This window comes from Sapajus apella, unplaced genomic scaffold (genome assembly GCF_009761245.1).
Source record: "Sapajus apella isolate SASKATOON/1434 unplaced genomic scaffold, GSC_monkey_1.0 scaffold181, whole genome shotgun sequence".
In the NCBI taxonomy this organism is placed as follows: Eukaryota; Metazoa; Chordata; class Mammalia; order Primates; family Cebidae; genus Sapajus; species Sapajus apella.
In genome coordinates, this window is record NW_022437121.1 from 337,580 (window position 1) to 365,242 (window position 27,663).

General features: G+C 59.8%; 1 protein-coding gene across 1 annotated transcript in view; it reads right to left on the reverse strand.

Moving 5' to 3' along the window:
• Positions 1-1,998: 1,998 nt before the first annotated feature.
• Positions 1,999-27,663, reverse strand: part of KCNQ1 (potassium voltage-gated channel subfamily Q member 1) — a 390,974-nt gene continuing 365,309 nt past the window's right edge. The window contains exon 16 of the mRNA XM_032268483.1: positions 1,999-3,256. Within this exon, the coding sequence (XP_032124374.1) occupies positions 3,020-3,256 (237 nt within the window). The 3' untranslated portion in view covers positions 1,999-3,019. The remainder of the gene's footprint in view (positions 3,257-27,663) is intronic.

Sequence of the window (27,663 nt, forward strand, 5' to 3'; positions counted from 1 at the left end):
CCATCTGAGGGCAGGCGATGGGGGAGGAGAGCCTGGCAGAGGAGGTGGGTGCTCAGGAAGCAGGAGCAGCCCCTCCCCCAGCCACCCCCAGCAGATGCTCCTGGCACCTATTGGACCCCGAGGACCTCAATAAGGGAGCCCAATTTGGAGACAAAGGCCTGCTCTGCGGACAAACACTCTCGGCTACCCTCAGCCAGAGCAGCCAGGCAGCCGCGGCGAGGCCACAAAGGGCCCGAAGAAAGGGGCTGCGGGAGGGGCCGTGAATGGGCCGGGGCTGCACATGCCACCGTTACCCAGGCGACGGCCCTCTCTCGGAGAGGTCTGCCGGGCCATTGTCCGGGGCCCGCAGGACGTGCCACACACCAGATGGTCGTGTGCTGTCTAGGTCACTTATCGGGGGACAGAGTGAAGGAATGCGGCCGGCACGGCGGGCTGAGGCGCCATCTGTTCCCTCAGTCCACGGGCACCAGCGGGCATTGAGTGCCCGGCCGGCTGGGCCCAGCCTCTACCGAGGCTTTAATTAGCTAATTCCATAATTGGGCTTTATTTCAGGTAAATTGCATTTCACACCCGAGAGGGCTGCAATGGCCCGTCCAGGAGTGGAGTCTTCAGGCACTTTGTGTGCAGTCCATAATACGGACAACAAGGTGGGGTGGGTGCCGGGGCCGCGCCCGGCCCAGATGGGCGGTCCCTCAGAGCTCCCTGCGGGCTGGGGTCCCGGGGTGGGTGGCCGGGGCTGGGGGCCTGGGCGCTGTGGAGGGCTCTGCTTTCCGGCCGGCATCCCGGGGTTTCTACAAATATTTACCCAACAAGGAAACAACAGCTCCTGCCTTTTCAGTGACTGCGGCTCCTGCGCCTCCTGGGTGGGTGCAGGCGGGGGAAGCCTGGGCAGCCCCGCGCTGCCCCTCCACCTCCTGCATCCTGCTCAGTGCTGGCCAGGCCAGATGCCAAGGCCCGTGGGTGGGGGCATGGGCCTAGCGGGCTTGGCACCAGGTGGGACCTAGGCCTTCCCCTCTGACAAGGCTTCCAAACAGAAACCTGGGGCTCCTGTCCCTGCCACCTGCTGCCTCCAGTGGACCCAGGACAGCCTCATCTTTGAGAGCTCAGATGCTCCCAGCCCTGATGGCCTGGGACTTTGGGGTGGGCTCTGGAAAGAGGACAGAAAAGGGCTTCAGTCTTGAAGGATCAAGAAACGGTCCCATAGCTGAGGCGCAGGCACAGCAGAGACACCTGCCTGGCTGAGTGTGTCCGTGTCTGAGAGTGAGGCGCTGTTTCCACCTCAGGTGAGGAGGGCTTCGAAGAGAGGTGTAGCCACGGGGTCAGGTTGGGTGGGGTGGTGGCCCTTCTGTCCTGCTCAGAGGACTGGACAGGCTAAGGGAGCATTGTGTTACCAATGGGGAAACAGAGGCCCAGAGGAGGACAGGGGTGAGCATATGGGAGGCCCAGGGGTCAAGGCTTTCCTTGCACCCCCTGTCCTCCCAGAATCTGGCCTTGGCATCCTGGGGAGTGGGCCTGGGTGGGGCCTGCTCCCATAGCGGAGCATGTGGGTCCTTGGTCGAGGGCCCCTGGCCTGGAAGGGGTAGGCAGAGAGGCCCAGAAAACCACATCTGCCCCAAGGGCATGGGGTCTGCTGGGTGACAGGCAGTGACCACACTGTGACTGCACTCTGTGCCAGGGCCAGCCCAGGGCAGGCTGCCCAATCCCAGGTCAGGAGCGACATCACTGGGCTACAGCCCACACTGGCATCTTGCAGCCCCTCTGACCCACTCCTTGGTACAGTGACATAGGGCTCCTAGTCCACTGCCTCCTGGGCACTGCTTCCAGGGGAACCACAGGGGTCCTGTCTGTGGGTGTGTGGGGTCTCCTGGGGAGGAAGCAACCTAGAGGCCCGAAGGCATCGGTGGAAGCAGGCTGGGGATGTGGAGGTTGAGCCCCAGGTTGTCCCAGAGACCCCCGTGGATGCCTGAGGAACCAAGGTGAGAGCAGTGCCCAGCCCAGCCTGTGATTCTCCACGTTTATTAGGAAAAGCTTGCACAATTAAGAATCAAAATCACACCGTGAAACTCATTAAAACACAGATCCAAATCACCACAAATTATTGATTTCTATGCGATGTAATGCCCAGAAGGAACCCCTGCTCCCTGCAGAAGCCACGACTCTTCAGCGGCTCGGCAGCTGGCGAGGGGATGTGGCAGTTCCCTTCTGTGTGTTTGGCTGGCTGCAGGACTGGGTGAGGGGTTGGAGGTGGGAGCCTCGCGCAGAGCGGGCTTGGGGGCGGGGGTTGGGGGTGGGGCTCCTCTCCAGCCAGCAAGAGCTGCCAGTCTAACACAGGGAGGGAAGTGGGCATTTCCCACACAGCCTCGTGCCCTGGGGAGATGGCGAGACTGTCCCTCCTGCCGGAAGCTGGGGGCTAAGGAACAGCCTGCACGGTCCCCTGCCCATGGGGTCAGCATTTCCTGAGAGTGAGGGAGCCAGCCCCAGGACCTCGGAATGGGCCCCTGGGCTTTTATTGCCGGTGGCCCTGTAGTCAGCGAGGGCTGGTCCTGTCCTGCCTGTGCCTGGCAGGGTCCTGAATTTGAGGCTGGGGTCCAGGGGTTGCTCTGCATCCCCTCAGGAAGCCCTCTGGGCCCGGCAGTCTGGGTCTGCGCTCAGCTTGTGCCACTTCCTGGCCATATGTGGGCCAGGCCTGGTGCCCTGCCGATGAGTCCCAACCACTACGCCAGTGATGTCAACATCACATGTGGGGGCCAGGGCACTAGGGATAAGAACTCAGACCTGAGACGGGGCCTCTCATACCCAGCCAGCCTCTAGTACCCACCGGCCAGGAAGAGGTGACTTTGCTGAGTCCCCAGGCTCAGGCTGTGCGGACAGCATGGCCCACGGGGTATTGGGGCCTATGAGAGTGGGGCTCTTCTCTGGGCCTTTCAGGAGGCGGCCATGGCCGGGTGGTGCCCCCTTCAGAGAGGGCCAGGTGTGGCCACTCTTGGCTTCCCCTCTCAGGCCCACCCCCAACCCCCCATCAGGACCCCTCATCAGGGCCCCTCCTGGGCACGGTCAGCTGCTCATAGGTGGGCAGGGCGTTGCTGGGCAGAAAGAGCTCGGGGTCGATGGAGCTGCCACTGCCGCAGGGCTGGGTGATGTGGGCCCCACTCTCTCTGGGGGGGCCGCTGCCACCAGGGGGGCCGCCTCGGTGCAAGGACAGCAGCTGGTGAAGCATGTCGGTGATGAGTACCAGCCTCTGGTCCAGCTGCGTCACCTGCGGGGACAAAGGCAGACGAGAGAGTTGGTGGCGGGAGGCAGCCAGGTGTGCAGACAGCTTTGGGGCCTGGGCTTGGGGCCGGGGAAGGGAAGGTGCCAACCATCTCTGCTGTGTGCAGGCGGCACGCACGTGTGCACCCCATGTCTGCAAGGCCCTTGGTCACGCCCGTATGTGTGTGAGGAATGTGCACGTGTGGCTACTGGAGTCCATCTCGTGCATGCTGAAGTGCCTGTGTGTGTCCACAGGTGTGGAGGCTCAGGGTTGGGGCCCTCCTCTCCTCCTCCTATGCCCCCTGGGGCTGGCTCAGCATCTGTGGCCTCTGGCTAGGCCTTCTGTGCCATATCCCTATATCACAGGGTCTGCACCAGGGACGCAGACCTGAAATAGCTGGGTTTGTGGCAGCCTTTGGCTTCTGGAGGAAAGGATTGGGGTAAGGGTCAAGGGGCCTCATCTACTCAGTCTGGAGGAGAACTGGACAGAGGGCAGAGTTCAGCAAGGCTGGTTCATGGGCAGGGCCTGGGGTGGTTGAGGAGGCAGAGGCCTTGGGCCCTCTACTGGGCCACTTCCAGGAGGGACTTGCAGACCCAGGGCTTGTGCCTCTGCGATGCTTTCTGCAAGGGGGTAGGGGTGAGGTTGTCACCCCCCAGGCACTGCTATCCCATTTCTCTAACCTGCTGGGACACCGCTATTTTCCCAGACGCCTTCTGCATCCATGCCCTGTGGTCAGGGCAGTGCCCTGTGGCGCATCCTCTGCCTAGCCACGTGGTCTCCACCTTCTCAGGGACTGGCCCTGCAGTGAGCTACATGCTGGGTGGCCGCCCTGCAAAGGTGGACAAGGCCGGACAGAGCCTGACATGAACCTGGCGCAGAGAGTAGGTGCTCGGAGGCCTCGCAGGGCTGCGGAGGCAACAGAAGAGCCCCAGGCCAGTGGAGAGCCAGGTGGTCTGAGAGCTCCTTGGAAGGACGGCATCGTCCAAGGCTGGAGCTTGTCCCCAGGTGGGAAGTGGCCGTCCAACCTTGATGGGGAGAGTGGGAGTGCCTGTCCGGCAGGCTGGCACCCTCAGAGCAGGTGCTGGGTGGAATAGGGCCAACCCCAGGGCAGACCAGGGCAGGGGTGGGAGTCCAGGTTGGGGACCCCTCTCTCTAGGAGGGTGGATCTTGGGCCCCAGGATGAGTGAGTGTCTAGTGGGGATGAACAGCTCTGATGGTGGCCACAAGAGACAGGGCTGGGCCTTCAGCCTGCCACGTTCTTGCAGGAGAGCCCCTCAGCAGCATGCTCTGTGGAGAAGGACGGAGACCCTCCCCCACTGCGGGTACCTGGCGCCTTGGAAGGGCCTAGAAGTGGTGGGGGAGGAGCCACCAGATCACACCCGATAAGGGCTAACAGCAGAGCTGCTTCTGGGAAAAGCGTGGCTCTGCGGAAAGGCACGAAGATGACTCAGCCGCAGCGTCAACCACTGGCCCTAAGGACAGGCGGCAGGCGGGAGCTGGGGCCACCTGGCTGTGCATTCTCCATGTCTTTACCCCAGGCTGCTCTGGGCAGGCCTGGCCTGTCGGGCGCCCGCCCCACTGCTGACCCAGCCGGAAAGGCTCGGGGCAAGGTGTGGGCCAGGGCTGGATGCTGTGCAGGTGAGACCACCCCAGGGAAGATGCTGCTGGGTGTTGTGGGCACAAGCCCCGAGGTGGCCAGAGAGGGAGCAACCAGTTTGCCAGGGTCTGGGCAGGCCCAGGCCAGCTTCAAAGGCTGGGTGCTGTGGTCATCAGCCCTCCCCGCCACCATGGAGGCTGAGCAGGGTTGGGGAGAGGCGGCCAGCAGGGCGCTGTGAGAGGCTGAGATGAGGGGCTCCTGCCGGAGTGGGGCCGAGTGTCTGTCTAGAGGGCTAGGTGGGCAGCCTCCACCTGGGAAGTGAGACTGTGCCCTGCCCAGAGCATGGGCCCAGGGGACCCACTCCCAGCCCTGGGTGTCGGGGTCTGTGGGGTGGAGGCTTCTGGCTCCCCTGTGGTTCTGCCTTCAGGTATGGGCCGTCTGAGACACCCCTGTCCCGGGCCCAGGGGCAGGGGCACGTCCCAGGTCTGATGGTCCAGGCCAGAGGGAGCTCCATGTTTTATTTTTCCCAGATCAACCTGATGGAGGTGATGTGAAGCCCAGGCCATGTAGGAAAGGGTGCAGGGCTTCTGTGGCAAAGGGGCAGGGGCCGGGGCCCTACACCCGGCTCCCTCTCAGGCAAGGACCAGCCAGCACTTCAGTGCTCTGAAAAGCCACTTGGGGACTAGCCACAGAGGTCCACACCCCATCCCACAGATGCAGACACTGAGGCCCAGGAAAAGAGGGCCAGAGTCACTGCCGAGAGCGCAATGGCTCACACCTTGTCCTCGAAGTTCCTGCCCCAAGTCTCCATCTTGAGACCACGGAGCTGTGGTGGAGGGGGGAGGCGGGACACAGTGTAGGTGACAGGGAGGGAGCTGGGGATAGCAGACGGCAGGGAGAGGCGGGGCCTCTGGGAGGGGGCCAGCCTGAGGTCTTGTTCTCGTTCACCCACACCCCAGCCCCTGTGGCTCCCGCTGCCAGCAGGACCAGCCCTCTCAGTCCCACAACCTGCTTGTGCCTGCCATGGGGCATGGGAGGTTGCCCAGTCTTCAGGGTGCACGGGAGGAAACTGAGGCCCAGAGACCTACGAGACCATAGCGGATCAAAGGTACAGCCAGCCTGAGTCTTCCAGGGCAAAGCCCAGGTCTGTGTCCTAGGGCCCACCCAGCTCCCTGGGCCCTGCAGCCTGGCAGTGCTGAACGAGGTCGGCTCTGCCTGGCTTACTGCCACTAACTGTGCAGGCCCCAGCTTGGGTATCGATTGGTTTGGCATTAATTAAAGCACCAAATACATCACAGATGAACATTTGTGGTTTCATAAATTTTCACTTTACGGCACTTGAACATCTGTCCAAGCCCACATGTGCTAATGGGCATGGAGGCCTTCACCAGGGACGCTTGGGAGGGAGGGAGGTGGCAGGTGGCAGGTGGCAGGGCCACAGGCAGGGTGTACAGGCTGAGGGTGTGGCTGGAGCCACGTTCAGTCCTGAGCTACCTTGGTGACAGCTCCTCTTGGCAGGGAGCTGTGGCGCCGTGGCACCGTGGAGAGAGGCACTCAGCTACCTTTGGGGCAGGGAGGCAGCCACAGAGCCAGGCTCGCCTCCGACTGACACAGGCACCCGCTGAAGCTGCAGGCCCAGCATCAGCACATACCCGGCTCTGGCCAGTCCCAAGCTCACCTCAACTGCTGCCTGCGGTGCCTGGGGCTTTGAGGGGCTGGCTTTGGGTTTCTGCCCCAGAGACATGCTCTCATCATCCTGACTGCTGGAGACGAGGCCCCGGCAGTGGGCCAGGATGTGGGCTGGATGCCCAGGGCGGGTCCACATCTGAGGCGTCACGATGCTGCCCCCCTTATGGGAAGGACCCAGGCCTGGGCTACAGGTGGCTCCTCTGCAGCCCCCGAGGCTCAGCTCTGACCCAAGCACTTGTCAGGGCACACGTCCCTGAAGGCTCCCACCCCCCACTGTGTGCATAGGGTACCTTCGTCTCGCGGGCGTATTTGGTTTTGGTGGTGATGGAGGAGCCTGACAGGTACCTCGCGTGGCCGAGGCCGGACCCCACCCACAGGAAGGTGCATCCTGACAGGTGCCATCGGGGAGCTGCCGCCCTCGGGGAAGGCAGTGCCTACTCCAGGCACGGGGGCCAGCTCCCCAAGAGCTGCTGGGACAGATCAATTTTGGGGATCTCAGCCCCCGCCATTATTTGCAATTTGATAGTGATTAAAAGGCAAGGCAGACAAAAGCTGCTTTGTGCCCGGCCTGCACTCACCAAATTAATAACCATAAGAGACCTATGCAGCCCTCGGAAGAGAAAAAAGCAATTAGAATAACAGCTAGTTAGAGAGCCCCGGGCGGCCGGCGATCAAACCCAAGGCAACGGGGACTCCTGTTTGATGTGGTTATGAATTTGTTTTCAAAAGAAAATCTTGAAAAAGAGCCTTTCAAGGGAAATTTTTGCAGATCCTGCCCGGCCTTGATCCTCGCCTAGGACTGCCAAAGGCCCTGGCCTCGTGGATGCCAGACTGGCCAGGGACAGGCAGGAGAGGCCGGGCACACCCGTGGCTCCCAGGGTGGGGGTCCTGTGTTCTGCCTGGGCCGCAGCTCCCCGGGGTGCAGCAAACTCACTGCTCCCTCTGGCATCCTTGTTGGGCAGTATCTAAAGGCCAGGCAGGGCCTTCCCAGGGCTCTCTGTAGGGCCACAGAGCAAAGGTCACCTTGGCCCTCCTCCTGTCCGTTCTGAGGAACAGTTACTAAGCTCCCCTCGAAGCAGTACCCAGAATGTTGAATACCAGGCTCTGAGCAATCGGATGCCAGCCCGGCTCGAGCCGGGCACGAGTGGCAACAGGTCGCAGCGCTTGGTAGTTCATGGCAGGGTGCGGCCCATCGTGTTTGATTTTGCTTTAGTGCTTTAGTTCTTGCGCGAAAGTCGACCGTGTCTCTCACGGCTGAGGTTTTACTGTGAGGCCTGCTGGAGCTTGCTATGCTGTGGCCAGTGTGAGATGGCCTCAGAGGCTGGCACACCACTGCCGGGCCTTGGGCACACAGGCTGGCTGGGGCATGAGACCTCCTTGCGGGAGTGTGCAGCAGCCGGCCTGCGGTCTGATCCTGCCACTGCCGCTTCCTGGCTGGGTGACCTTGGGCGAGGCACTTTGCTTCTCTGAACCTCAGTTTCCCTGCCTATAAAGTGGGGGTGGCTGCAGCCCCTTCCCCAGGAGGATGCTGTGGGGATCAAGTGGCCGGACGCACGAGGACACCAGGGACAGAGTTCGGCGCTGGGTGCCCAGGGAGCCGCCTGGCGACCACGATCATTAGGGACTCCTCCAGGTCGCACACACAGTCGCACATGTGTGCCTGGCAGCTGAGGCCAAAGGAGCGTTGCCGTGCAGGTGGGAGGCATGTAGCTGAGTTTGCATGTGTGCTCCTGTGGCTCTAGAGTGTGGGAGACTGTGTGTGCATGAATGTGGGAACCACCTGTGGTGGTTTTGCACAATTCCCTTCACTTCCCATCAGGTTATTCTCTGAGTTGCCCAAGGGTGCACCTGCCCGTGCCCCCAGGCCCCTGGGCCTTTGCTTGTGCTATGGTGGTGAGCAGCCCCCACACCCGTCACAGGAGTTGGAGTGCTTTTGGGACTAGGCTGCTTGGTGAGCAAGCGGCAAGGGCACGGCGCGGGTGCGTGGGCAGGTGCCCGGCATCCTCTCCCAATGGGGAGACAGATGGCACTGACTCTGGGACCCATGGTCACCCACATACCAGCTGCTCCACCTGTCCCCTGCAGCCCTCCACTGGGCTGTGTCCAAGCTGGGTGAGTCTTGACCCAGAAAGTCGAGCACAATGTGGCAGCCGCTGTGCAAGGGCTTGGGACTGGCACCCGTGGAGGGTCTGAATTGGCAGGCACTGAGCTGAGTGTGTCTGCTCAGAGGCTGCAGACCTAAGCCTTGTCCTCGCCGCCATCCCTGGTATCTTGCTGTTGTCTGCCGAGCAGCCAGAGGAAGCCCTTCTGTGGCTGGGGACCCACACCACTAATGGTCGGCTATATCCCCAGCATGTCCTTGGCACAGCACGGCCGCATGGCGGAGGCCTGGCTGGCACCACCCCAGCACCCTTCCTGGGGCTGCAGCTGCCTGGCTGGCCCTTGCGGACCACCCCCCAGGAGCGGGGTTGCTTCCCTCTGAGAGAGGGCCAGGATGATGAAAGACCTTTCCCCCTGCTGCTGACACCCGCTTTTGTCAGCCCCTGCCCACCGACCATGCTTGGCCTCCTGAGGGCCTCAGGGGCGCCATGTCCCTGGCTGACCGCTGTGGGGGATATCTCAGGATCATCACACACGACTCTGGTTCCCTTCCTGGGACCTCTGCGAGGGCTTCCCGTCAACGATTTGCTTTCCCCAAGGGCTCCGAGGCATGCGGCCCAACAGCCTGGAAGATCAGCATGTCCCAGTGGGAGCTCATTCCCCGAAAGCCGCCCGAATTCCGCATCCACAGGGTATGACCAACTACTCAGGCTCCCGGGTGTGCACCTGGTGTTTGCGGCTCTCTGGTCTGCAGTGTGTGTGCTCTAAGCCTACCCCCCATGGCCCTTGCCCAGGCTGGCGGCATCTTCTGCCTGGACTGTCACAAGCACCTCACCGTGTGGCTATGCCCCCAACCCGTCCCCACTTGCTCCAGGCAGCAGCCAGGCTGAGTGTTCCCTCCCAGCCTGGGCCAAATTCCTCTGCAGAATTCCCACTGCACTGGGAGTAAAACGCAGTCTCCTGTGTGTCTCCTCTTCTGGCCCCCCTCCAGCACTGAGTGTGCCCATCTCGTTCAAGCACTGGGGCCTTTGCCCCGCTGTTCCCTCGGCCTGGAGCACTGTCCTCTGCTGCTCTGTGTAACCTTAGCTCAGAATCCTGGGCGGCCTGCTCGCCTCGTCTCTCCCGGTGTCCCCACAGCCCTCACCCCCCCCCAGAGATGGCCTGGTTATTGATCCTGCTTGCTGTTTTGCCACCAGCTGGAGGCCCAGCTCTGAGCCGAGCAGTCACCGTCTCAATCCCAGACGGCCTCCCAGAGCCTGGAGCCTAGAAGATGCCCAGTTAACACGTGGAGAGTGGAGCTGGTGCTGCACAAATATTTGTTGAATCAGTAAATGAGGCCCTGGCCAGTTTCCTGGGGCCCCAAGGCTAGTGTGAGGGGTAGAAGCCCCCTACGCCCACTCCCTCCTAGGGCGGGTGCTCAGCAGAGAAGCTGAGGCCGGGACTGGGCTCTTTCACGTTCATTGATTTGTAAGGACTCTGTATGTCAAGAAAGACGTCAAGCATGCATCACACACGTTTTTCCCTGGTGTGCTATTTGTCTTGTGAGTGGGTTTACGGCATTTGGTGCTTTTTTTGCTTTGTCACACAGAGGTTTTATGTTTTCAGCTTTTCATGTGGTCAAAGCCATCCATCTTTTCCTTTCTGCCTTCTTATGCTGTGCGTGCTGGGAAGGGCCTCCTCCATTCCAATGCCAAAATGTTGTTCCTAATACTTTCTTGATTTGTGTTTTACCCTTAAATCTTTGAATCACATGGGATTGATTCTGACCTACAGGCTTACTTTTGTGGGTTACCCTGTTGATACCCCACCATTTACGGAATGAGCTACCTTTTCCCCACTGGATTAGAATGTCCGTTTTGTATATTACCCTGAGCAACACAAGTCCACTTCGACATGGATTTTCTTCCTCCTCTGGCACCCCTGAGACAGTAACAGCCACTCCTCCTCCTCCTCAGCCAAATCAACATGAAGATGACGAGGACGGAGACCTTTAGGATGGTCTGCTTACACCGAATGTTTTTTCTCTTCCTTATGACTGGCTGAACGTTGTTTCTCTGTCTTACTTTATTGTAATACATGTAGCATACAAATATGTGTTAATTGACTGTTTATGTTATTGGAGGGGCTTCCAGACAACAGGAGGCTATTAGTGAAGTTTCTGGGCAGTCAAAACTTATACACGGGCTTCGCCTGGGCAGATCGGAGGTCGGTGCCCCAGCCCCATGCCGCTCGAGGGTCGACCGCACAGAGTTCCCACGAGTCTTCCTGTACTGTGGAGCCTACGCGGATCTGCTCTAACGAACACTCTTGCACATGCTTTGATGCTGGCAGCCAGGGCCCTGCTCTCTGGAGGTGAGAGACGACAGGCTCATCCTGGTGTCCAGCGGGGGAGTGGTGAGGGCAGCCGGAACCCACCCTCTCCCAGGCGACCTCATAACCTCTCCTTGCATCTCCCTGGTCGGAGAGGTCTCGCTCTTCTGCTGAGAACTTGGAGAAGGCCCCCTCTTTGTGCTCTGAACAAACAACGGAGTCTGTATCGTGGCTATGAGAGCCGAGGGATCCCAGCCCCTGCTGCCTCCCCTCCCCCAGCTGGCTCCAGCCACCGGGGCCTCCCCTCTCTTCCTCTTGGCCAGGACAGCTTCCTGGATTCTCCCTCGGCTCAGCCCTCACCTCGTCACAGCCCCTAGGGGTCTGTGTGTGCCGTGTCCGCTGACGTGAGCTGGTGCCACGTGGCCACATGCTCCTGGACGCTCAGCCACCCCCCTCCCTCTCTGCATCTGGGTTGGGGCTGACATTTGTGCCAGAGCCGGAGCTGTCACATCCACAGCCCCACGGCCCTTCGGAGGCTGCTCTGTGTGGACATTTGTGTCAACTTCAGGGTGGGGACAGAGATCATGGAGGGAGTCAGAGGCCCACGTGGCACACCACTGTCTGAGTGGCATTGGAGCCCCTTTGCCCTCTTCCCTTGGAAGGGGCCTGGGCAGCGAGGCTCAGGGGCACACAGAGGCCAGGGAGCTGCCTCGCTGCCCAGCAGGTGGGCAGGGGTGGGGGAAGCCCCAGGCTGGGATGGGGGCTCGAGACCCTCCAGGGCCTGGCCCATCTCTAGCCTGGCCTCAGGAGCGTCCTGCTGGCAGACGCCGGGCGGAGAACATTCTGTCCGAGAGCTGGGGGCAGCTGCCCACCTGCCCACTTAGCACAACCCTGGGTAGGGCTGGTTCCACTGACCGCTGTTTGGGGGCCAGGCCGGCGGGAATGTAGGGCAGGCTGGAGAAAGGCTCTGGAGGCCCAGGAGTGGTGTTTGTGCTGGCGGCGGGCACAGGCCCCAGCTGCGTTTCATTCTCTGCGCCGCCTCCTGAGCTGCCCCCTCTGGCGAGCCCTCAGAGGCCCGGAAGCCAGGGGACGCCAGGCAGAACACTTTGTTCCGGGAGCCAGCGAGCGCTCTGCAGCCTCAGCCAAACCCCAGCCCAGCCACGGGGGCAGGTGGGCAGGGGTAGCAGGGGCTGCCTGGCCGCTCACGCGTCACGACTCCAGGTCTGCCCTCATTGGCCCTGCTGCCCCCACATCCTCTTCTATCCTGGGCCCTCAACCACTTCCTGGGCAATCTGGGACCCCTGAGTGCACCAGCCCGTAGGACCCCAGCAATGCCCCTTGCCATCCCCAGAAAACCACAAGCAGACCTTGCTCCTTTGGGGCCAGAGACATACTTCATCTCTCCTCCCTTCCCCAGCCCTGCAGGGTGGCCCCATTCCACTGGAACTCAGACCCCAGTCGTGGGCGCTAACCCCCAGTGGCTCTGGATCAGTGCCAGTTCCCTCCCAATCCTGTGGTCTGGCCCAGCCCCCACCCTCGGCCTCACCCTCCAGCCTCCTTCCCCACGCCCCGTCCCCCAGCCTCCTTCCCCACGCCCCGTCCCCCAGCCCCAAGCCTGCTTTCTTCTTTCTGCACGGCGCTTCATACACGTCCAGGTGCCCGACCAGCCTGTGAACATTTTGCACCTGTCCCCCGACCCTGCCCGTGGATGTGAGCCACATGAGGTCAGTCTGGCTTCCTGAGGTAAGGCCCACACCTGGAACTGCCCTTGGCATGCAGCAGATATACCCCAAATATTCTTGAATTTGGCTGGGACATTTCTGCCCTGGCTCCCTCAGTCTGTCGCAAGTTGCCACCATTTTTCTCTAAGATGGAGGCCTCTGGGGCCTGTGACCCCCCGTTTCTTCCCAGCAGCCAGAGAAAGCAATTGCCACTGCTGATCTCCCCACCACAATGACCCCTCTCTGGGTGAGGACACTTGAGGCTTCCCCACTGTTCTTGGGATACAGACACGGTGCTGGGCTTGGCCGAGGGTCCCTCGCCTCGGGCCCCTGTGGGACCCTGGGCACTACACTCCTCGCCTCAGGCCCCCTGGGCACTGCCCTCCTCATCTCGGGCCCCTGTGGCACCCTGTGGCACCCCATCTCCGGGAGCACCCACCCCTCTCCTTAGCGTCCAGGCCCTTCTCATTCTCCGGGCCCCAGCTGAGGGTCTCCTTGGTGAGGCCTCCACCTCCGCCTTCCTGGTCTGGCTGTGGCCACCTTCCCTGCCCTCCATCCCCCATCAATGTCTCTCTGGTTCCTACTGGTGGTGTTTGCTTCTCAGAGGCTGCCTCCCTGAGGGCAGGCAGGCAGCTAACAGTGGTTCAATGGCCTCTTGCTTGCTGGGCAACCCTGGGCATTGGTCACTTCTCCAGCAGGGAGGGGCCGGCAAGTCCATTCTGTGGCACAGCGCAGCCTGGGGGCTCAGGCCAGGGTGTGTCTGGGAACAGAGGCTGTGCTCAGGGCAGGCTCTCCCGGGCCCCTGGCCACTCCCTGGGCCCGAAGGGAAGGGCGAAGCGGAAGGATGAGGCCCTTGGTCCCCAGTTCTCTGGGCACCACCAAGAGGCCTCTGACCACCTCCCTGGCCCCCAACACTGGCCATGCCCACAGCCTGCTGTGTTTTTCCTCCACCCAGGCCTCTCCCAGGGCGCCCTGGGCTGTCCCAGCTGGCTGAAGACTGTGTCCTCTCTCTGGACACTCAAGACGCTCCCCAGGGTGCTCCCAAACATGCACACTATGTGAGCCTCTTCCTCGGCCCCACTCACCTCACCCCTCCCATTCCCAGGACAGGGCCACCATGCCCCGCGCCCCCAGCACAGGGGCTCTGCACTGCTGGGTTGCTTGTCCTCCTGAACCCTTTCTACGAACGCCTTACACACTTGTTTCGAAATTAGTCTGCGCACAGGGTTTTTCATGATATAAGTACTCTATGAAGACATTGTCCTGCTAAAGACACTTCAAAGACACATCCTGGTCTCACCTGCCCCATTTTCCTCTAGGGCCCTCCCTACCAGGCAACTAGCTGAGGGATCTGATGTTTCCCCTTCCAGCAACTTCAATATGCATCTCGAGCCCGGTCCTGCCTGGTGAGCGGGGTTTAGCAGCATGAAGTGAGATGTGATGTGACGTGACACATGCGTGGCTCTCCACTGCTTGTTTCCATGTGACTTGTGTGTGGAGGCTGCACGTGGAATCACGTGGACAGTGCTTGCTGCTGGGGCGGCTATGCAGCCCCCCTTCCTGTAGGGACTGCTGACATCACCACCCAGTCCCTGCTGTTGGCCGTGGAGGCTGAGGGCTCCACAGGCCATGGAGGGGTCTCTCTTCACAGGGCCCCTCTTCTGGGGATCTTGGTGGCAGCAGCCAGGCCACGCTGTCCCACCCCCTCCTCCTGGAGTGCAGTTTGGCCTCACCTTCTTCTACCCCCCAGCTGAAATGCCACCAGGTCTCCCCATGGGCGGCCAGACGGACAGGTGGGCCTCCCTGCACTTGCTCTGTGGGTGTGGGGGCTTCTGCTCAGCAGCAGTTTCCAGACCCTTCTCCCTGCTCCTTTTCCCAAGGCCCCCGCTTTGAATTTGGGGTGCTCTACCTGATCCATCCCCTCATTTCTAAAGATTTGAGCCACTGGTCCTGACCCTTTCCCTCAGAACTGCCTTTGTGACACTTAGTAGCTTTCCACTCTGCCACCCCTCTGCCTTGTGGTCTTGTCCTTACCTCCTGCTAAAGGTCCTGACCCCCACCCCTGCCACGTCACGGGGCACCCCATAGTGGGGCCTCCTTGGGAGCAGCTCTGTCCCTTCCCAACGGTGGGTTTCCCCATAGACTTCGATTCGCCTCCTGTGACTCCGACTCCCATCTGTCCCCGACCCCCGGGACCGTTGACCACACCCAAGCACCCTGTCATTGCCCTGCCACCTGCTTACCCCACGTGGTGCTCTCCTGACCCAGGTCTTGTTGTCTCAGCCCCACGGGGCTTCCCATCGCTCCCCGACACTGAAGGCTGAGCCCTCTGCCACTGCCTCCATGAGGAAGGCTCTTCCTCTTCCCAGGCCGCCACTTCCCTCCTTTAAGTAATCACTTATGGCCCTTTCCAGAGTCCTCCCAGCACCCTTTCTAAAGACACCCCTGCCCCATCGCGCCGTAGGCTCCTGCCTCGATTTTCTCTCGGGCCCTCATCGCTGTGGTGCTTTGTTCTCTGTCTGCCATGGTAGGGGCTCAGTTCCTTGAGGGTGGGGCTTCTGCCCTTTCTGTACCAGTGCCTGGCACGTAGTAGGTGCTCAATAAAGACTAGCAGGATGAGCTGTATGAAGGATGGTCACCAGAGGCCGGAAATGTCTAGAGCTCTGCTGGTAGGGCGACTGGCTGAGGGGCTTGGCCTGTGTGTGTGTGTGTGTGTGTGTGTGCGGGTGCACATGTGTGAGTTGGGGTTTATATGCAGGCATCCACAGGAGATGTGCTGGGTTCTGTGCTGGGTGTGAGGAATATGGGAGCAGAACCCCAGGAAGGTGGCAGAGACTCTGGAGCCAAACGCCTGGGGTGCAGGCAGGCAGCAGCCAGGTGCCACTGGCCACCCCAGCCCCAGGGGTGCTTGGACGTCCATCCTCACTGCTGTTCCCGCTTCAGGCCAGGCCTGGAGACAGAGGCCCCATGACTCAGCCGGAGCTGGGCTGCAGCTGCGCTGACCCAGACGGGCGGGCAGCCCCCGGCCCCTGGGCCTGCACGCAGTACAGGGCCGCCCTCCCTCCCTCCCCCGCTTCTGGCTCCGATACGAGGACAGGATTCCCTGAATTCAGCTCCCCTGGGGCTGGGGCCAGGTTGGAGGCCAGGCCCGGGGGCTCTGGGCTGGGGTCCCAGATGGGGGCTGGGCGGCCAGGCTTGGAATCTGAAATCTGCCCCCATTCGTGGCATCAGCAGGAGCCTCATGGGGAGGGAGACTTGGGATGGACTTTAACCAGCCAGGGCTGGATTCCTGCCCTGAACCTGCTTTCCCGGGGTAGCCAAGGGCTCCTTCCCACTGCTGGGCCCAGTCTGGCTCTGCCTGGCATTCGAGGCCCAGCTGGGGCTTCGGGACATCTCCCGAACTCACAGATACGAGGACACCCTTCCAAGCCCATTCCCTTGCCTGGCAGGGCCCTGACCCCCACACCTTCCCCCGCCCTTCCTCTCGCCAACATTAAGTGCCTCCCTGCCTCTACTAGCAAGTCTCTGAGATGGGGAACTCAGCGCCTCACGGGGTGCCTAGCTCTGGTGCTCCCTGTGTTGGGGGAGCTGGGGTGGCCCCCAGAAGACCTTGGAGACAGGTCCTCGGAGGCACAGAGGCTGGCAGTGGGTGGTGTACCTGGAGGCCTTGAGGGGGAGGCGTGATGGTGAGACCCAGGCTGCAGGACTGTCCCCGGCTCTCCAGCTCCGGAGGACCTGCTGGGGCCCTGACTCTCCTCACCCCACGTGCCTGAGTGTTGCTTTCCACCTCCACAGTCCTGGCGTTGCTGCCGCCGCCTCCAGCTCTGCCTTGGCTCTGCCCACCTTCCCTAGCCAGTGCCTGCTCAGCCTCATCACTGCTCCTGGGCACCCTCCATGGTCTGCTCCACCTGGACACGTGGCCCCGAGGGGCACACTCCCATGCCACGTACCATGTCATGCACCTTGCCGCTCCACATGCTACACAACCAGCCCCTGCTCCAGCCATGCCACTTGCCTCACCATGGGCTACACCACACCCCCACCAGGCCACGCACACAGCCACGCACACAGCAGGCGCTAAGCCTGTCCTGTGTGAACACAGCTGTGTGTGCAGGGGTACCCCAGCCCTGCCCATGCCTCCCTGGAGCCAACCTCTGGCTGCACTCCTTGCGGCTAAGTGGGGTGCTGCTGCCCCCAGCCCCTGCTGCTGACAGTCTGGGAATGGGATGAGAAGGTGGGGGAGCAGGGTGGGCGGGCAGGAAGTTGCTGGGGCTCCTGGCCAGGCCCCGAGCACTCCAGCCCCATCTGGATATATTTGGCAGGCTCTGTTCCCCTCTACTCTGCAGCTTGTGGGATCGGCCCCTGGCGCTGGACACTCTGGCCCTCCCCCACTGCCTGGCCCACCTTCCCCACCACTGCCTCGGTCCCACCTCAGGGCACGTGCCCCCATTCCTGCTGCTGGGCCCGGCGGGCTGCACGGTCCCCAGTTCAGGCCCTGCCAGGTGCAGACACGGGACCTGGTGTTTGGTCACCTCTCTGAACCTCCATTTTGCTTCCACAAGACAGGAACTGCAGAGGACGGGAGGGGCAAGCCTGCCCACCCCAGGAACCCAGCTTCTCACCTCCCAGGGATGCTTGGGACCCCTGCCTTTGAGGCTGGCTCCCAGGTCCATGTGCCTGGGGCCGACCTGGGGCCTGACAGCTGCGCCCAGGTGCCCACCCTAAGGCTGAGACCCCCCCCCACATCTATGCAGTCTTCACAGAGGTCCCCACTCAGGGGAGGACTCGGCTCCAGGGTACTGGCTGGCTTAGCTGTCCTGGCCCTCCACTCTGCCACTGTCTCCAGAAGTCCACAGGCCTCTAGTCCCTCAGGGAAGCAGGGAGGGGCTGTGTCCTCTGCCCTACTGCATGGGCCTCCCACAGGGCCTTTGCTCATGGCCCAGGCTCCAGAGGCACCCAGGCACCCCTGCCCTGCGTGCCCTCCCGCCTGCACCCAGGCACCCCTGCCCCACGTGCCCTCCTAGCTGTGAGACGGCCACACATGCTGCTGCCAAGCTCTCATTCCCTGGTCTGGCAGGCAGTCCCTGGGCACCAGTCTGCCCTGAGCAGGGCACAGTGGCCACGTTGCCCACATCTGTCTCCAATCGGGAGGAGGCTAGTGTGTCTGGGTCACTCTGAGGGAGAGGGGAGGGACCAGGTCAAAGTGGGCAAGTGGAGGGAAGCCCCTGAGCTCAGCACAGCCTCTGCCCCATGGAGCCCTGGCCAGGCCCTGCGGACCATGGTGGTGGCAGCCACCTTCTTCATACGCTGTGACCTCGGGCAGCCCCTGCCTGACCACGGTCTCCTCCTGCCTTGGGGAGCGTCAGCCCCATCCCTGCCTTTTACCCCATGGCTGGGTGGCTCAGTGATGCCATCAGCAACCTTCACACAGGCCCTGCCAGGAGCGACACAGGGAACACGCTCAGGGAGGATGGGCAGACCGGAGGAGGGCTCCCTGCTGCAATGGTGGTGCCCCGGGTGGTGGGGCTCTCATCGCTTTGGCTGCACTGGCTCTCCTGACCCTGCCGAGGCCCTGGGCATGGGTAGGGACTGTGTCGCATCTCCCTCATCTTGCATCGGCAGAAGGTGAGTGGTGGAGTTGCAGAGCTCCTCCGAGCAAGCAGCTTGTGGGCACCCTGGGTCCTCTTGCTCCCCAAGACCCTGTGCGGCCGGAGCTCTGATGGCCCCACTCCCTGGAGGGGACAGGGATACCCTCTCCTAGTCTCCTAGCCCAGAAGCCCTCATTCTGCCAGGCCCTGCCCAGGCATCTGGGCCTTCTAGTTCAGCCCTCTGGCACCCCCATTCACAGAGCTGGGTCCAAGGCCTCTCCAATGCTGCCCATCTGCCAAGATGCCAGGCAGCCTCTGCTGTGCCCTAGGGGCCAGGCCTTCCCTCGGGGTGCTGGGAGAGGGCAGGGTGAAGGCTGGGCTGGTATGTGTCCTGGGGACAATGAAGGCTGGGGGTGGTCTGGGTAGTGGTCCCAGGTCCTAGGTCCCAGGCCCAGCTGTCCACCTGCAGGGCTGCCTAGAGGTGGAGGTCTGCCTGGGCCTCACGCCACCTCGATGGAGCAGAGGCTCCTGGTACCTGGGCAGGGCCTCCTTTTCAGCTTCCTATCAGGGGCATCTTCAGCTCAGGCACTGCAAGACCATGTGCCAGGGGCCGACTCAGGCATGTTCCATGGGCCCTGGACAGGTGAGATTCTTGAGGCTCAGAGAAGTGAAATCACTGGGGGTCATGGAGTGGCCACTTCTTAGCTGCACCTGGTCTTCCAGGGCTCTGGTGGGGGAGGGAGGAGAGGGCAGCAGAGAGGGGACAAAGGAAGGACGTGGGGAGGGGAGGGGAGGACTACGGGGAGAAGGGTGCTGGAGGAAGGAGGGAAACAGCGGGCGGGGGGGGAATGGGGAAAGAGGAGGAGGCGCCACGTGGAAGGAAGGAGGGGAGAGAGGAGCAGAGAGGACACTGTGGTTCCAGCCATCCAGGACATCAGGAGGAGACAGCAAGGTCTAGGCAAGGATCAGGAATAAATCTGGGCCCAAGGGTGGGGGTTCAGGGCGGAGAGCACCAGAGGCATCCCGAGACCCAGAGAGCCTCTGGTGTCTCCACAGACAGGGAGGGCTTCCTGGAGGCAGAAGCACCTTGGACAGCCCACAGTGTTCCAGGCCCACATGGCATTCACCTCTCCTCTCTCCTGCTCATGTGTATTTCCAGCCGCCACTGGTCCAAGCATCCACTGACCGTGCAGGGTGGGCTGTTCTCATGGGCCAGCTGTGGCAGGGGCACCCATCATGCCTGCTGAGGTGCCTCCTCAGGGCACGTCCTGCCCTGCACCCGATGGCCGTCCTTGTAGCAGCTGCTGGTGGTCACAGCGGGCCTGTCATTCTGAGAATATCCCATAGATCGCCGCCTTTGGCATTCACAGCCATACTGGGAAGCAGGCAGGGCTGCCCTCTGCATGCCAGGGGCTGGGAAATGGGGCGCAGAGAGATGGGCAGCCTCCCTCGGGGGCCCAGTGGGCAGGTGCTGGGGCGGGGCTGAGCACCCAGGCAGCCGTCTCCCATCATCACCGCTCCCTGTCCTGCCTTGACAAGACCTACACGGAGGGCTCCTAAGGGTGGCCTTCCCGTCCCAAAGAAGCCTGGGTCAGCTCCTAACCCTGCATTTTCCTGATGGGAGAGCGGAGGCCTAGAGAGGGCTGGGCCAGCCTGTACTGGGTTACCTGATGATGGGGGTGGGAAGGCCCAGGGTGTGGCCCTGTGGCCAGGGTGCTGGAGGGCACACACATGGGGTGCCCTTAGGAGGTCAGAGGTCTGAGGGCCATGGAGCCGTGGGGATTCCTGGGAAGCCCCACAATGCTCGGAAGGTGAGTGGAAGGGTGGGAAGGCCTCCACCCAGGAAGGAGGCCCCGGGCTGGCCCCCAGCCTGCCTGGCCCGGGCTGACCCTGTGAGTTGATGAGAGATTCAGGCCCCATCCTGCAGTTCCCAGCCCGCCCTTCCTGCTCCCGGGGCTGGAGGAAGAGGTTCTTGGGACACTGGGGCTGGGGTGTGGGGACACTGAGTATGGTCTGCAGGCCTACAGGGGGACCTAGGTCCTTTAACAGGGGACTTATCAGTGACTTAGATCTCAAGGCCTTGGAGTCTGTCTAAGGCATCATTCAGGTCACAGCTCTGGGAGACTTGCTCAGGGAAGAGCCCAGATCCCTCTGTCAATCCTTGCTAAAGGTGGGGAGGGGGCACCCACCCGTGAGTCTTCTCCTTTCACTGGCCCTCTCCTGCACAGCCCAGCCCCAGCTAGTCAGGGGCTCCTGTGTAGCACCCAGCCAGCCCTGAGCCTGCCCCGACAGGGTAAAGGGCCTACTGGTCCTGCCTCTTCACCATGCACCTGCTGTTCCCAGCCAGGGTGGCATGCCCTCACCTTCTCCTCTCAGAGCTCCTTGGCCAACCCCTTCCTCCTCCTCCTTCTCCTCCTCCTCCACCTCAGAAGGGTATTGGTGGAATTTCCTATTCTCTGGCACACCACTCCCTTCTTAAAATTTCACCCTCAGTTAGAAAACCCATGAAGTCCTCCCATCTTTAAACAGCCTTCCCTGGGTGCTAGGTCCTCTGTCTCCAGTTTCTACTCCCAGAGGCAATCCTTCAACCCTATTGACTGTCTCTTGGCTTTACCTTGGTGTTTCTAAACTACACACTTATATTGCCCCTCCTTGCAGTGTGGTCATTTTAGACATTATCCATGACTGCCTAACAAGGAAGAGGGGCGACCAAGATGTTCTCATGCCCCTGCCCTCCCCACTCCCTTATCTTTCCAAAACAGTTAAATCAGAATTCTAAGCTAAATAAGTACTTACTGTTTACATTTTACATAAACATTATGTAACTCTTTATGTCACTGTGCAATCACTGTTTTCAGCCATGTCCTGTGGTCTGTTAAGATTACATCTTTTTGTTTTTCCTTGGGTTACAAATGGCCTTGGTTTTGCTTGTTTTTTACTGCATCTGCCACTAATTCATTCTTGAACTTTCTGGAAGAGTTGTAAAACTTCTTTCATCCTGTTGAGAATACTGGCCGTCGGTCTGTTACTTTCATTATTTTTTTTTCTCCTGGAATTTTTTTCCGGAGTGTTAGCAGGCCAGTTTGCACCTAGGCAGTCTGAACAGTGGTAATGCTACAGCTTCTTTCACCCATCATGTTGGAAATTCTTTTGATCTTTTGTTTTTGGTGTTGGAATCTCCCTGGTTCTTGAATTGGGATTCTCTTTCTTGGTTTTTCCTCTCATTTTGCTAGAGTACGTCCTAAAGTAACTTTCTGAGAAAAGGCAGGTGGTAGATAAAATTTTTGACAGTGCATGTTTGAAAATACCTTTATTCTACTGCCATAACTGAAAGTTTGACTAGGTATAGAATTCTAGATGGGAAATCATTTTTTTCCCTCAGAAATTTGAAGGCATTTCTCTACTACCTGCTAGTTTTCTGAATTGCTTTTAAGAAATCAGATACCATTTTGATTTTCAATTCTCTGTGCATGAAAGAGAATTTTTTCTCTACTTTTTCTCTCTCGAATTGCAAAGTGTCTGCTTTATTGCTGGTATTCTGAAAACAATGGTGTGCACCACAGGGCATTCTGGGAGTTGATGAGGGAAGTGGGGGAGGAGGTCTTCCTTTTCAGCTTGAACGTATTCACTGAATCCCTGTTGTTTTCATCAGGATAGCTCCTGCCCTGCCCATAGCTGCTCCTGGTGGCTCCAAGTTCAGAACATCTCAGGCTCAGTTTTTCTGGATACTCATCCTGTCTCTGGCTGGGCTGAGAGCAAGTAGCATCTGGCTTCATGGCCTGGGGTGAGACCTGCCTGTCAGGGTCCTGGGCTGGGAACTGCCTCATTCTTGGTGGCTCTTCTTCCTGCAGGGCTTGGCGTCCACCCTCTCTGGTCTCCTATGCTGGCCTCCATCTGGCCCCCTGCTGCCCAGCTTCCAAAACGTTGTCAACATATTTTCTCCTGACCACTTTACCCTAGTTGATTTGCATGTTTCCATGTTTTTCATGCCTTTACTGTCACCTTAGTGGGACTCAAAGGAGCTGAAATAGACATGTGTTTATGCGTCACATCGTATTTAACCAGTGCCTGCACGCGGCTCCACAGCCCTGGACTCTCAGCTCTGGCACCTGCCACTCTGGTCACCAAACGTCCCAGGAGCCCCTGATGATGCCATCCTCTGTCCTGACTTCTCAGAGTTTTCCTTTTGGGTGCTAGTCCCTGCCTGCAGCGGTCCTCCAGCTCCCAGGAGCCACATTCCCATGGGTGACTTTTCATGTGGCCCCTCCCTCGCTGGCTGCTGTGTATGGTGCCGCCCAGCCTTTGTCCTGCCCTCGCCCCTTGGCAGGTTGTGTCCCCTCTGTTGCTGGCCTCCCCACACCCGAGCTTTGAAGACCTCTGTGTGCCTGGTGGTGCCTGGCTTGGACTCAGGGCCAGTGCCACCACAGAGTTCCTGGCCCCTGACCTAACCACTTCCATGTCTCAGAGGCATCTTGAATTCGACACACCCCAGCTCTTGCTGCCTCCTCCCCTCCCCTTCCTCTTCATTCCAGAAAATAGTACCACCACGTACCTGGGGCTCACAGCCTGGCCTGAGCCGCGGAGGCATACCCCGCTCTCCTCCCTCAAGCACCCAGCTCCCATCTGAGTCCTTCTGACCTGGCCTCCAAGCCACACGTGGAATTTTCCCTCTGGCAAAACAGTCACTCATCCCCAGAGCCGCTCTCCCCCATTTTTAATCAACATCACCCTGAATGAAGCTGGGTGTTGTCCTGCCTGGAATAGAGACCCGTCCCTAGGGGCCTTTGCAGCAACTCAGGCCTGCGTCACATTCTGACAGAAAGGGGGATGGTGCGGACCGCTTCTGTGCAGGGCTGTACAGGAATGGGGCCCATCCTTCGTCTCTCCTCTCCTGCCTGCTGCTAGAATGCAGATGGATGGTGAACGCAGGAGCCACACCAGGGACCACAGGACAGAAGGCCTGAGGTGTAGACAGCAAAGCAAACAGAGAGGAGGTCTGGGGCCAGGCTGCTCTGCTGAGCACATGGCAGCCCTGAAGCTTCTGCCACGTCGGGACCCTGTAAGTGGCAAAGCTCTTGGTGGGACTGTCACCGGGTCACAGTCTCAGCAGCAGCTGAACCAAAAACCTCCCCTCCTCCCATCTGCCCTGACTCTAGTCCCTTGTCTCCTACCTGGGGGACAGCAACACGAGGTGACTGCACCTGGCCTCCTCCCTGTTCTCCACCTGGCTCTGTGACATCCAAGCACATTGCCTCTGAGCTTCAAGCTGAAACCTCTTGTGGCTTGTGAGTGGCTGAAAATAACTCCAAAAGCCTTAAGGGACCGCTCCGATGTCACCTTCTTGGAGATGTCTCCCTCCCCACCTACTCTATAGCTCATGGGCCACCTGCCTGGCTTTCTTCCTCCTTGTCCTTGTCACTCCAGGACCTGACACCTCACACCCAGTGGTTTACAGGCTGCTGGCCTGTGTGTCTCCTCTGACTGTGAGCATATGAGGAAGGGGTTACTGTGTCTCCCCAGCATTCGGCACGGCTCCCAGAACACAGTGGGATCCTGAGTGGAGGCCGGGCAGGGGCCCCAAGATGAGCGGTGCCCAGGGAGCCCCATGCCTCCCTGTCCCTGTGTACCCCTCTCTGTTCTCACTCTGGGACCACAGTGGTGGGCTGGGTGTGCTGAGCCAGCCCTCTGTGCCACAGCCAGTCCAGGGCATTTTTACACCGTGGGTGCCCAGCTGCAGTCTGCTGGGGAGACCTTCGGGGAAGCAGCAGCAGGAGGGGGCGGGGGAAAGCGCTCCCACACCGGCCTGGCGCACCCAACGCGGGTCTGCCCGAGTTTCCGTGACTGTCTGCGCGGAACCGCACGGCGGTTTCCATCAGCGCTGCCAAGTGGTGGCTGCCGGGCCTGGCCGTGGGTTCTGACCCCCAGCTGGCCTGGTTATTGGCAGGAGCCCCTGGGAAGCTGGGGAGTACTGGGGCCCAAAGGGTTACCCTGCCCTCCCCACCCCCAGCCCCAGCTCAATTTCTTCATTTTTCAAAGGCCGGGCCCTCTTTCCTTCCAAGTCACAGCTGACGTGAAATGTAGCCTTAAAATGCAGCTGACATGAGAAACAATAGCACTCCCTCGGAGAGGTTCTGCTGCGGGCTGGACAGCCCCCGCCCCCCAATAATTACTCAAGACATTGGCATGAGCCAGGCCTGGTTAGGTAACAGGCTGCTTGCTGTGGAGGCTTATAACTCACAGGCAGTTACACATAATCCCTGCAGACAACAAAATCGTTTCCAGGATGGCGGGAGGACGAAGCCTCGGGGAGGGGGGATGGGGCAGGAGGGGCCGAGACCATGCTGATGGGACAGGGTCTGAGGAAGGGGCTCCCGGCGGCCCTGGGGAGGCAGCTTGTATGTGTAGGGAGGCGGTGAAGTGTCTGTGGGAGGGAGCTGCCCTGCCTTTCTCTCTACTCCAAACTCCACGCTTGCCCCAGTCCCCGGCGCAGAGGCCGTGCTGGTCCAGTCCGTTACCGAGCAAAGTACCGGGAGACTCATTCATACTGAAGTGTGAATGACTGACTGCTCTGGGAGGGTTGCCCCCACGCCACTCTGCGGAGGATAATTAATTGTCTGTTTATTGTTTGTGGCCCCACTGTACTGACTTCCTCAAGGGCAGGTCCACATACTTTCTCCTGTGTTCCCAGAGTCGAGTACATAGCAGACATTCAGAAAATATTTGTTGAAGACGACGACATCTAACCCAAAGAAGGAAGCGTCCAGGGTGTGATTCCAGGCACATGGGTGGGGCCTCTGGCAGCGAGGGCTGGAGGTCTGGAGGGACACTGGCGAGTAGAGGGCTGGGGCGCCCCTGCCCCCTCGCCCCACGTGGTACATGCTCTTCCAGCACCCGGGGCCCCTGGCATCTTCCCACAGGAAACGCCCATTTCCCTGGAAGGACGCTGAGCGGAGCAGGCTGAGGGCTCTGAAGGTCTGGGCTGTGGAAGGCCTCCCTTGGCCTCCCGTTGATCTGGGTCTGCAGCCTGGGCACCCGGCTGTGGAGCCCGCCCTGCCAGGAACTGGCTTCCTGGGAGACGAAGGTACACACCCGACAGCGGGGGGGGAAGCCTGGCCCCAGCCCCCATCCTGCCTCTGGGAAGCAGTGCCTCACACGTGCTCTGTACTCTTTCTCCCATGACTCTGCCTCTGCGCATGGGACTGCCCTGTCCAGGCTGAGGCCTGGAACATGACACCTCCTGCACCATCCTCACGTGCAGACCAATGTCTGAGCTGGGAGCTGGCCCACAGTCCCTGGCCCAGCCCCCTCTGCTGGGCAGAGCCAGCTTCCATCCATACCCGCCTGCCCTGTCCTTGCCCAGTCACTCAGGCCCTAGAACTCGCTGGGCACTTGCTCTGTGTCCGGCAGGGGAACTCGTGTCCCTGATCAGCGTACCCTCCTGTGCCAGGGGCATGATGGATGCTGCACGGCACCAAGACAGGCCATGTACCAAATTCTGTGGCTCTATGGCATGGAACCCAGGGGACATTCCTTCCTTGAAGCTGCCCTGGGGGCCTCTGGGACTCCCAAGCTCCTGACTGTCTTCTTCCCACCACCCCCGGCCGCTGCTTCCTGGACTGCAAGGCTCCGTTCACCCCTCGAGTGGCCCCATTCCCACTCTCTCCTCTCCTCATCCACACCCCTTCTTCAGGTACCACCTCCATGCGGCAGGCTCTGTTTTCAGCTTCAATCTCCCTGCTGAGCCCTACAGCCTAACCTGCCAGGCGAACACCTCTGTGTGGACGCCTCAGAACCTGTCAGGCCCTGGATGTCATCTTGTCTGCTCCTGTCTGGATGAATCATTGGCCAATATATGGCCAAGCCAGAAGCTGGGGGTCTTTTCTGAAGACTGCCCTCCTTCGCCGCCATATCTGGCTCACCACCAAGTCTGGGGATTGTGTCTCCAAATCCCCCCTTGTATCTGTCTTCTTTCCACCCCTGGGCCTTGCCTCCCTCCTCCCAGGGCCTCCACGTGACTTCCTCACCCACCCCTCCTCTACCCTGGCCCCTCCACGAGCAGCCTCAACTTCATTCAGCCATTGCTAGAAGAGTTGGTTATATGTGTGCATGCATGTGCACAGGTGTGTTTGAATGTGTGTGTCAAGTGTGCAAGTGTGTGATGGTGTGTGTCAAGGTGTTTGTGCTGTGAAGGGGCAGGCTTGCTGTACGATGGATAATCACAAGCCTCCAGGCCTCAGTGTGCATGTCCAGCTCCACTCCCTGGAAGCCCGACACTGGTCCTCTTTGGTGACATGTGGCCACGTGGTTTCTTGACTTGTCAATCTTAGCTATTAGAATCTTCTTTCTATGAAGGTCAGGCTTGAGCTCTCACCCACCTAGGCTTGCCCTCCCTCTAATTGTCCAGCACAGCTTCCTCTATGCCCAGTGCCCAGGTCCCCCAGAGAGCCAGGGGGTACTATGCTCACATCTCCTTTCTGGGTTCTCCTGCATGTCTACTCTGTTCTCTAACAACACCTTCCTTGGAGATCTGCTGCTGTTTTGAAAGCTCCATTGCAGATTCTCTTCCCAGTCCTGTCTATTTTTAATTCTTGGGCAGCCTCTTCAGGAGTATCCTGTCCTTCGCTCCTGCCTGGATTGCCTGAGCTGGAGGCCTCTAGCCCTGAGCCAGCTGCTGGGCTTGGACCTCCCTGTTCTTTCTGTGTAGGGTCTCCTGCCTCCTTGTCTTTGGTGCCTTCCTTTTCCTTGGTTTCCTCCCACATTTTGCTGGAGCACATACTCCAGAACCTTCTAAGAAAAGTAATAGAAAGAAAATTTCATACTTTTTTTTTCCTGCAGTGACTTGGAAAAATTTTGTAAGTTCTTGAGTGGCTAAAAATGTCTTTATTGTATCCTTACCCTTGACAGATACTTTGGCTGGGTATAGAATTTTATTTTCTTTCACAATTTTGAAGGCATCTCTCTTCATAAATTTTTTCTGCTGAAGATTGACCTGTTTAGAGGCTCATGGTTTGGTAAATCACCTGTTAGTTCTTTGAGAGGATTCTAGAGTGTTCTCTTTATCTCTGCTCTTTCTGAAGGGCATGATGACACAGTGACTGCTCTTTTCTGCTACAGGTTCTTAGTGGGCCCTTCCTTTAATCACTATTTCTTCTCATCTCTCTTTCTGGAACTTCCAGTAGCAGGATGTTGGATGTCCTTGGATTGAATCTCCATGTTTCTTGGCTGTTCTCTCTGATTTTCCATCTTTCAGTCTTCAGTCCACTTTTGGGGAGATTTACTTCCATCTTTTACTGATTTTTTAAAAAATTCAGCAGCATAATTTATATTTCCAAGCACTCTTTCTGCTTCTTTAATTGTTCATTTTTCACAGTGTGCTACTCTGGCATATGCTACCTTTGTGAATTTCAG